This window comes from Nothoprocta perdicaria, unplaced genomic scaffold, assembly GCF_003342845.1.
Source record: "Nothoprocta perdicaria isolate Ctin4 unplaced genomic scaffold, notPer1 scaffold_8, whole genome shotgun sequence".
NCBI classification, from domain to species: domain Eukaryota; kingdom Metazoa; phylum Chordata; class Aves; order Tinamiformes; family Tinamidae; genus Nothoprocta; species Nothoprocta perdicaria.
Genome location: NW_020456087.1, coordinates 8,456,614 through 8,467,935, shown reverse-complemented (window position 1 = coordinate 8,467,935; position 11,322 = coordinate 8,456,614). Strand labels below are relative to the sequence as shown.

Genomic DNA, 11,322 nt, shown 5'->3' with positions numbered 1-11,322 from the left:
AATATTGAATTACTCAATTTTCAAAATACTCAATATGTTAAAAAATTAAAATGGCTTCTAAAGGAGATTTGAAAAATGAACTGAAACATGCAAATGAGTAACATTTACAACTACTCTGTAAATATTTGGAATTTACTACAGACAACAAAGTTGAACATCTTGAATAAAATGTCAATTTTTGTTTGCTTTGTTCTTCAGAGGAAACGCATATTTTAATCAAAAACATTAATCTACCTCCTCCCTGACACCCTAACAAAGGGGAAAGGAAATGCAGTTCAAGACTATGGATGAGAATTTAAAAGTGACTTTCACTTGTAGAGAAGCAGTGGGAGACAGAATACTAAAGTTCAATGGACTGAAGAATCTGAAAGAAAAAGAAATCGACTCATTAAGAGGAAATATGTGGAGACTTCCCACACYGGAAATCTGTGCTGAAATAACATTATACTTCTTCCCTACATAGAACTAAGTTCCTTCAAGCAGTAAATTTCAGTAATCCATAGCACAGGAACATCACTACTTAGATCATGAGATGAGGTGAAAATTGACTAACAAGACTACTATCCCAACCAAATTAAATTGAAATTACGACACAGTATCCTGTTACAGAAAAATGAGACATAGATATAAATCAGCATAGTAAAAGTAAGATTACACATCATTCTCCTTCTGAAATCTTTCCAGAACKTCCTGGTCTGCAATTTGCCATTTGACATGAATTTTGTTCATGCAAATCACCACTGAATTATAGCACATTGTTTCATATTTGCTTATAGGGCTTTAATTAAAAACTACAAACTAAGACCAACTTTGACACACCTTCTAACATGTAGTCACCTGCCATTAGAATAAATACTTTAAAGCTATGAAGACTAAGGTGACATACCTGTATTATAGAAAAAAACATCAGGCATCCAGAAAATAGTCTACAAAGCCACATTTATTTGCACATGTACAGAACAAAGCAACAGATGTTGTTGTTTTTCATACAAAATTATATAAAACCAGTATTCACCTTCATAGATACACCATACCACTTTTAAGTTGTACTGCTAAATACATTCAGAAAGCAATCTTGCACGCACRTAACATTGGCATTAGGTAGTCCCAGGTAACTCCAACACTGCAATGTAGTTATTCCTAGTGGTATGAAGCGTTCAAAGGTTAGTTTGCAACTAAAATAAAAACAATCCTGGTTGAGAAGTGAGCTGAAGTCTTTCCTCCACTGGCCATCAAAGCAAGGAGCATCATTAAACAGATTAAATGTCTCCAGAACATAGATGTAAACATTACCCAAGTACCTGCAGAAGGCAGATAAGAGTGGTATTCCAGACTCGAGCAGCTCATCTTGGTCAGTGTTAGCATTTGCAATTATTGACTTATAGGAAAAAAAAATTTATACTACTACAAGATAGAATTGAGTAAGAATGTTTGATTACAGAAGAAAACAAAAAGATATATAATCCAGTTGATTACTTTCCCTTCTTATCCAGCACTAGTGAGAGATTACTCCCTTTAAGGGGACTTAAGATTCCCATCCTTGCAAAGAATAGAGGGAAAAGTAAGATTATTGCAACATTGTCTCCCTGCATATGTATATCTAAAAGGAGAATTTAAGTGTCAACAGGACATTTCAATTTATTTAAAATGCACATTTATTTCTACAAAAAAAAAAGTGTATGATACAGAAGTAGAAGTGATCACATCAACTTAAAGATTTATCTATTAAAATATACAGAGGATCTTAACGAGTACAGGATATTTAAAAAAAGATGCAAAGGAGTGTTAACCTTTTATTTTTACATTTTCAGGAACTTCACATAATTTTGATAGGTCACCTTTTACAAAATTATGTAAAAAGTACAAGAATGCCTGGTAAACAGTCTGCTTTTTTTCAAAAGATTTTTTACAGCATGCAATTCTTAAGGCAGCCTTCTCCTCCTCCTTAAAGGGAATCCTTTCACTCAAATCATCTTCTGCTGCAAAGATTAGGCTAGGGAAGCTTGGTCTCTTCCGTTAACGCCTTTTGTCTTTCCTGTCTGATTTACGGTCTCTTTCACTCCGTGATGTTCTCTTGCCTGACCGACTACTTTCCGATATAGACCGCTTCCTATCAGATCGTGAACTTTTATCCTTTGAGCTTTTGGCATCTCTGCTACCACCTTTTGAGGACTTGTGACTTCTATCTGCTCCTGCCGCCTCCCTCCGCTTCCTATCCGCACTCCTCCTGCGTTTTCTGTCTCTGTTATGTCCTCTCCCTCTGCTTCGACTCCTACTTTCACTACTGGTAGAGCTACTGCTGCTACTGTCCCTGCTAGTAGTGGCACTTGTAGTGCTGCTGCTGCTGGAGCTGCTCCGACTGGTACTGCTGCCAGTGCTGGAACTGCTTCCGCTCGTAGTACTGCTGGAGGTACTACTGCTACTACTACTGCTGCTACTACGACTCTTACTGGTTTTGTTCCTTGCCCTACCCCTGCTTCTACTCCTATTCTTAGTTTTAACTTCCACACTCAGTGTCTGACTCTGCTCTGTCTGTGCCTCGGTCACCTTTATGGACACCACAGCATTTTCATCCTTGTCTACCTGAGGCTCTGCATCCTGAATGGACTGGGATAACGGAGGTGACTGTGGTGGTAGCACAGACTCCGGCTGAGATGGGGCCTCGGCTTCTGCCTTGGCTTCAGGTGCCTTTTCCTGTTTTCCTTCAGGTTCAGCCTCAATTTCTGGTTTAATACTTTTCTCTTTCTCAGGGGAAGGAATGTTACACACATTTTCCGGCTGAGCATCACACTCAGTTTCYGGTTCCACTTCTTTGCTATTTTCATTTTCTATGGGTTCTACACTATCTGCCTCATTCATTTCTACCATATCTTGTTCATTATCCACTGGCTGAACACCTTCACCTTCCTCTTTCGCAGCTGAGACCTCCTCATGCTGGCCATCCTGCTGCTTGTCATTCTCCCTCACCTCAGGAGCCTCTTCTAGTTTGATCTCCATTTCCTGTTTCTGTTCATCCTCTTCCTGCTCTTTCTCTGTATCACTATGCCCTGAACCTACTTTTCCCTTTTCCTCCCCTGCCTCCTCCATTTCTACATCATTGTTCTGATTACCTGTCTCCAACTCTTCCACCTGCTGAGCCACCTTACCCTCTTCCTGCTCCTTGTTCTGTTCTTCCTTCTTTTCTTCAGTCTGCACCTCCTGCTGTTCTTTCTCCTTCATAGATTGTCTTCGGGGCCTCGCCTCCATCTTGTTAATCTGCTCTGCAAACTCATTGCGCCTGCTTTCAAAGAGTGCTGGAGAATAAATGTATAAACAGAAGTTTCAGACAGGTAATCTACAGAGGTCGGAGTCTATTTTCTCCTTAACTATGCACTGATAGTTATCAAATTGGTTTAACTTACAAATATTACCACCCTACTTGTTCTGAGTAGTGAGCTATTCATGCATAATGCCAAAGGCTGCTGGTTAYCTTACTCAAAGCAAAGGGGATGGTCAGCTCAGCTGAGTATCAAGAGTAACAAAACACTAAATCTAACCTAACAAAGTTTGACTTTGTTGAAATCAGTCCAATCAATAGTATACCAAAATACCACTTTAATTTCCTGTTATTCATATATAACAGGCATTAACAAGGTTATGGTTCCTAAAGTGAATCACAGACATGAGGAATCAGCAAAAAGCAGATTAGTATTGAAAATAATAATAATACTCTAATAATGTAAGCTATTCAGAGAGGTGAACTAGCTTCTTATGCCCCACCCCACACAATGAGAAAATAATTCTCAGCTTAATAAAAAGAACAGTAAGACTACCATCACCACGTAGTATTTTATATTGTTTTCCGAAAGGAAAATAGTCATCCTGTGAAACAGACAAATGAACACACATTAAGGTAATAAAAAACAAAACCAAAAAATCCACAAAGAAAATCATCACAAAGTACTTGTGCTATGCTTAAGGAAAAGATTCTCAACTCCTTGTAAAAACCTGTGTTTCCTGGGGTCTTCAATCCACAGAATTTGTCTTTTCAAAACGAAGGTGCTGCACTGGCATACATCTGGGTACTGAAGTTAATATAAAGGACTAAATTTTAAACAAATACTTCTGAGATTGCATATATATCTCTTTTGATTCCTTGTAAAAGAATCAAAGCACCCAACAAYACTAAGTCACCAAAGGAGTAACATTACTATGTTATGATGAACATACAAGCATACACAGTTTGTCCTGACCATGAAATTGCTACATCCAAGCAGAAAGGCTTGATTTTGTTCAGCAAATACCAGAGGGAGTCAAAAAGAGCAGCAGTCATGAATTACATGGACCACTTACCATTCATCTTTTTCTGTGACTCTTCCATCAGCTTTTGTGTAGCAGGACACATTCTGCCAGGTATGTAGAATAAGTGGGGTCTTGTCTTTGTTCTTATATATTTAATTATTTTGGCATTATGCTCATTCCATTCTTCTTGCTGAGAAAGAAACAATGTAAAATCTACTATAATTTATAAAGTAAAAWAGCAAAATCCATTATAATTTATAAAGAAAAAAATAAACAGAGAACAAAACCAAAACTCACCAACTGAGCAAGCTCAACCTTTTGCTCCAACAACCGCAGCTCTGTCTGCTTAGCACGCCTTTCTTCAAACAGTTCTCGCCTTTCATTCTCAACTTGCTTTCTTTCTTCTTCTGCCTGTACTTCAAGCTTTTGTTCAATTTCTTTTCGCCTCTTTTGCTAAGGTAAATAAAGTAGTACTTTATTTTTTTTTCCCCCTCGTTCAAGAAATTATTCTAGTTTGGTCCAGTTAGAACTACTTACACTGTTAAAAGCATTCCTCACAAGAAATTTGGGCAGCTTTTGAATTAAAAGTAATGTAAGAAAAGAGTGCCACTTCTAGCCGGCCCAATTCTGTATAACCTGTGTGCACACATGCTATAGAAATCCGTAAGGGCATATATTTATCATCTGCCTCGGGTTTACCATTCAATTTGCATTTGAACTTTCAAGATTTGACGTGTTCTCCCACACTATCACAAAAACAAACAAACAAAAAACTAAAGCCTAATAGATTTCAGAAGCTTTACTTGAGGAAAAAAAACAACAATCAACTTCTCCTTCTCTCCAAAAAAAAAAAGGCTGCTGGTGTGTACATATAATTGTTCATTTACATAGACTGCCACATGGGATTACACAATAGTTTTCTAATACAAATACACAATTTGGTGTTTGGACAAAAATAAATAGCTATGTCTTATGAAATGCCCCTGACCTGTGTTAATTTATAGTAAGACTGTATGTATGAAAAGCATATTGCCTGTACAAATTCTCCAAAATATGTTAAAATGAGCAGAAACTCCTCAAATTTGTTTATACAAACACATGTTGCATAAGTTATATTAGGAGCCTATGGTTCACTGCCTTCTGTTTCCTGCTCTAAAAGCAAGCAGACAACTGAGAACTTTGGTTCTTCTTGCGTGCCACGCTACTAGTTAAAGAGAAAACGGCAGGATATCCAAATATTGCTGTGAAATAAATCAATACCAACAGCAAGCCAGCTATGCTAACACTTTACGTGGAGAGGTTTAAATATAAAGACTCCACAGCTGCCTCCACTGCATAGCTCAAAGTCAAACTTCTCTGGAACTTTCACATACCATTTTTAACCTAAAGGTTTTTAGAAGTTTAAAGATTTTTTTTGGAGTAACTATTAAGTTATATAGAGCCTCCATTAACAGTCAACTTTTTTTTCTAAAAAGAATCCTTATCTACACATACAGAAAAAACAAATCACTGGGTTTGGGCCAAACAAATGACAAAAGAAAACCCACACTCTTCGTATACTTGATTGTAATTTAAACATTTAGAACACATGAGGGCTAGTACCAGTTCAGTGATTCTGTCTCACCATTGTTTACAGAATTAGCTTATGACTAATTATATAGTTTACCTGATGAAGTTTCATTTACTTTGAAATGATCCCCAAATCATGTACATAAGAAGAATGATCATCTACTYCCTCAACTGCACGTACAATAAAATACTGCACTTAAAAAGCAAACAAAGAAAACACAGCAGTATAAACATTGCTGTATCACTTCTATCACTGTAACACTTTTTGTAAAGTCACAAAATCCTTGGAATTCCTTTTCTACCTCCTATCCCTCAATTTCACTAAAATAAAACAGCCAAAAAAGCTATTTTTGCTCTTACCAATGTTACAGTACCTGCCATCTGTGCCATACTGATTTATTATCTACAATTTAGAATCTGATAAAACTGAAAAACAAGTACCTTTTCAGTAGTAACCGTGGACTCCTGCTTAAATTTTTGAAGAGTGCCCATCAACAGGCCAAATATACGTCGATTCCTGAATAAAAACAAAACAACCAAACAAAAGGTTGGAAGATCAGTTTAAGTACCAAGTTTATTAGTTGCATAAACAATCGGAGAAAGTTTTCCAGCTCAGAGATGTTTATTTTAAAGGCTCAGTATATCTCAAGGCCATTAGCAATAGATTATGTACTGACCATRCCGGCAGGCAGGGATATAATTTACAATGACATATCATGTTTTCCTTAAGAGTGAGGCATAGCTCTTAACCATAACACAGAAGAGTTAACACTGCAAGATTTTTGTCTGCAAAGAAAGTGACATTGAGGAAAAAATAAAACATTCTGAGAGCAAAAAACACTGAAGAAAGGGCTAAATAGTAGGATATATCAATATAAGTATTAGAAGGTCCTGGCATTTTCTGAACGACATGAAAATCTCTTTCTTCACAGAAAGAATTAAGGAGAAATGAAGCAACATGACTGTAGAAGACTGTCTGCCACGGCTTAGTAATGTGATCAAGCAAGAATTACTTTCATTCACAACACAAAACAGAGAAGGGTGGGGAAATCCACTGATATGGTTGGGAAGCCTTCATCCAGTCAGGTATTTTGAGAAAACTTGAGAAAAATAAGTAAAATCATTCAATGAATTCCCTTCTACTGAATAACTAACTTCTTGAATTACATTTATTTCCTTCCTTTTTCCTTAACAAATCATGTCCATAAAATCATGTAGGAACAGGATTTGGAATCTGGTGATGGAATCATAGTTAGTGTGGTGATCAAAATGTACCAGGTGAGCTGCAGATTGGAATGGACAGAGTCTAAGAGGATGTACACAGAAAAGCAAATCAGCAACTACTCTCCTGAACAGGACCAGGGCTCAGCAAGAACTTTTAAAAGTTAYTTTAATACAAATAACATACAAGAGAAATGGTGATACGATTGTAAGCAAGAGGCAATTAAAGAGGAGTAGGTAAAAATGAAGGTCAGGCTGTAAACATGATAGTAACCATGAGAGCAGAAACAGAAGAGAGAAAATGCACAACAGGACTATTCTGTAAAAAACAGAATAAAAACCCAACTCCTTTTAATAACACACAAAATATCACCTGTAACTGAAAAACATGTTGTTTTAAAAACAATGCATCTTCTTTAACTGCATAACTGAGGAAAAAGCAACTACTTCAGGACACTTTTATACAGTTTTCTATAACGCAAAGCACAGTATCTATATCTGAAGCGCCCTCCAGATTCAAATTTGCTTTTTGTGTCCTGTTGTAACAACCCAAAATATTAACTAACCAGTGAAGCTACACATATATTTCTTCAAACTTGGAGACAGTCAGTTACACTAGCACTAGCAAACTTGATTCCAGTAGGTGGCCTGAGAAATAGAATCACTATCAGTTACAGAAAGTTTACATGAATCTTCTCAGAAGATAAGTGTTAGCACAATATCCAAGTTTGCATCATCTCTGTACCTCATCTGATGCAGAAGAAAATCTATATTATATTTTTAAAATCTAAAGCTGTTTGTGCTAGCACGCAGAATTACCACATTAGAGCTGAGAAGGCACTTCTGCATACCTTTGCTTTCCTTTCTCATCCATATTTTGATCTTGTATAAGGTCTCGACGTGTTCGCTCTTTGGAGGTAGCAACAACAGAGGATGGCAACGCTGGCTGCAAGGGAAAACAAGCTCCTTATTTCATGTTCCAGTTAGGAGTGCCTCCTCCTGCATAGCTCACCTTTGTCTTGCGTTACCTTTTTAATGTCATCATCCTCTGCGTCGCTTTCATGGCGTGATTCTCTTCTTGTCCGACGTTCTCCACCCAGCCTGAAATAGAAAAAGTAGCATTAATGGCAAAAAACTAATATGAAAGACAGCAACTGTTCCAATGACAGAAAAACATGAACCAGTATATCTACTCAAAAGGACTAACAGCCCCAACAAAGTCTCCTCATCACTCTGAAGGTAAGTTCATGACCAATAACCTTTATTTACRCACAGAATCTATTCTTGGTAAAAATTTTTACCACGGTGCGGCAGGTAAGAGAATACATGATCAAGTAGAGCAGAACACTGTGTTAGTAACATCTTTAAAGTCTTAGAGCATCTTTGGATTCTGTTCATTTTCATCTTTGTCTCTTTTCTCCCCAGAGTCTCCAAAATATAACCTGTTAAAGGTTATACCTTTAAAAGCAAATTTGAATACACTAAATACATAAAGATTTGTAAATCAATACAATTTTTCGTATTATCTACCTGAATTACCTGATCGAGCGGCTACAAAACAAGATAAAAAGCCATCAGAGCACTTGAAGGAATCAAGGTTCCGACAAAGAACAGCTAAGTAGCAAGTTAAATATAGCTTATTTTCAGCTCTCACCGCCAGCTTTGTGACACAGCACTTAACTACCAGCAATGCCAATTTCACAGGATGCAGGCGAAAGCCGGCCCTGCTGCCCTCCGAAAGGGCACAGTCCCATGTAATTGTTCAGGGAATGGAGATCACTATAACCAGATCCACAGCTGATTAATCTGCATTGAAATGCAAAAGCTTGAAACCTAAGTCTATTGTCACATTACCTACAYTCAGTTTATCGAAAGGGAGGTCTCAGCTGTATTTTTATCTGTAGGTCTGTTGTAAAACAAGTCTGGCTACTAGGCAGGATATGATGCTGCAGACCATACACCAAATAAAATTAAAAACCGCAAGGATCTTTATCAGAGTCTTAAAATTTGGTGGCCAATTCCATAAACATATTCAGAAAATCCTTTGGAATACTACAGTTTGCAACAAAGATCTGGCACGTGAAAGCAGTTATCTGCAAGATAGACCATTAAAAAAAAAAAAATTAACATCCCTGATGTTTGTATCCATCAAAAATGCACATTTTTTTCGTGGAGATTTCCTGCTTCAGGTGATACAAAAGACAGCATGAGCAGTTAAGTCCATCGCAGAAATAAGTTCAGCATTTATTCAACCTCATTTTACTATTCTATATCTATATCTATTCTACCTGAAGTAGACTCCATCATACAACAAAAAAAATACTGCTATAAAGTATGGAAAAAAAGAATCATCATAGTCAAATGCTGTCACTCAAAAGTATTTCCAGCAAGCCTTGAACGTGTGAACTCTAGACAGTTATCACAATTATTTAATCTAAATACTTTAAAACTACAGACTTTCATCCTGATAGAGCAAGTTCTTTCCATCAATGTTTGCACCCACCTATTGGTTGCACCTTCAAGATCCCTCTGCTTGGCTGGGGGTCCTCCTCCACTATCCGAGAATCCACGCCTACAAAGAAACCACTTGTGATCTCAGAACAGCTCAGACTAATACCAAGTTTAGCAGAGATCCACCTTGAGCCTGCACAAACATCAAACAGTCGTCTTTGTGGCAATGATATAACATTGACTGTTACTTGGAAATATTGCCATCTTCCTGTTATCATAATAATACAGCAGGCACACATACTGTTTACATGCCTGCTCATTTACACCTGAGCTTCTGTCCTTTTTGAATGAGCAGTTGCAGTCAAAGAAGCTGTCCCATCAAGTTCAAATGTTCAAATTTGTAAAAAACAAAAAAAAAGTCAAGGTGCATTAAGTTCTAACTAATAGATTAATATTGTAATTAAGCAAAAATTCATTCAAAAGAAATTAAGATACAGCAACCTTTTCACTCTGCTGGAGAAGAACAAAGATCACAACACACYGATGCTTTTTACTTATATTTGTTTGACATAGTAGCAACTTTTTGGTTACAATAAAATTCTTTTAAAACTTCTGCCAACTTCGGCCCTTTCTGTTCTACCTGAAATACCCAATACTTTCTCAATGACCAAGAGATTTGAGTTTGAACCAATATAAAGAAACAAGGTCCCAAAGACCATTTCCTCCTCTCCCCAGACCCGATWAGTTATTTCTTCCTCCCCCTACCGCAATTTCCAGTCCAGGTGCAAAAACCTTTAGGGCAAACTATCAGTTTATCACAAAGGGCTGGAACTTTGAATGAAAAAAGCTTTAAACTAGGCTGTAATGTAACCCCCTGCCCTCTCTGCCTGCCCCTSCTGCCTCCTTACAGCACGAGGGCGGTGGGTGGCTTGCAGACAGGGGAAGGCGGGCGCCCGACCCGAGCGAGGAGCGGCGGCTCTTACCTTAGCAATAAGCTCCCGCGCCCTCTACCTCCACCGGGGCCTGAGAGGGCGAGCAGTCTGCTCTGAGGGGGCCTGCGGAGACAGCGCGAGCCCTTAGGCGACAGCCCCGCTCCGCGCCCGCCCGCCCGACGGCGCCCGCGGCCACCGCCGCGGCCTCCCGCGTCCCGTCCCGCCCCGGGGAGCCGCGGGCCGCGCGCGCCCCCTGCGCCGCCGCCCGCCTCGCCTCACCTCACATCGTTGGGGTCCCGGCCCGTGAGCTTGCGGATGTTCTCGTCCACGTGCTTGAGGCTCTCCTTGGCCTTCTCCAGCTGCTCCTGCAGCGCGCGCACCGCCACCGCCATCCCGCCCGCAGCGCGGCCTGCACAGGGCCCCGCGCAAAGCACCGCTGGGTAACGGGCTGGGGCGCCCCGCCCACGCGCCTCCGCCGCAGCCAATAGCGCCGCGCCGCCCGCCGCCGCCCGCCAATAGTGCCGCGAGCTGGCGGGAGGGTCCGCCCCACAGCCAGCACTGGCGGGAGGCACCTACCAGTCGCAGAGCTTTCTTGCAGACTGACAGGCCCAACTAACCAATTAGCGAGAGCCACTGCTTGCCACCGTTAGACTCAAGGACTGGACGCCTGAGTGACGTCGCGCCTAGCTAATGAGCACTCATTCATCTTTTCCCTTTGGACCAATCACAAAGCCGCTTCGCGAGCGCTGGTCCCCGCCCACTCGAGACGAGCTCTCTCTCTGCACTCGTAAAGGGTTCCGTGGCCACGGGCACGCGGGCCAATCACCTGCTCGCTTCAGAACCCGGCGGCCAATCGGCGCGGGTGTTA

The 11,322-nt window shown here is 39.9% G+C and overlaps 1 protein-coding gene across 1 annotated transcript; it reads right to left on the bottom strand.

Moving 5' to 3' along the window:
• Nucleotides 1-953: 953 nt before the first annotated feature.
• Nucleotides 954-10,912, bottom strand: PNN (pinin, desmosome associated protein). The gene is made up of 9 exons (XM_026051772.1): nucleotides 10,734-10,912; nucleotides 10,506-10,577; nucleotides 9,575-9,643; nucleotides 8,100-8,172; nucleotides 7,923-8,017; nucleotides 6,292-6,367; nucleotides 4,579-4,734; nucleotides 4,333-4,471; nucleotides 954-3,293 (listed from the first exon to the last, which is right to left on the bottom strand). Exons 1-9 carry the CDS (start codon nucleotides 10,844-10,846, stop codon nucleotides 2,017-2,019), a joined length of 2,070 nt encoding a protein of 689 aa, XP_025907557.1. The 5' UTR covers nucleotides 10,847-10,912; the 3' UTR covers nucleotides 954-2,016.
• Between the last annotated feature and the right edge of the window lie 410 nt (nucleotides 10,913-11,322).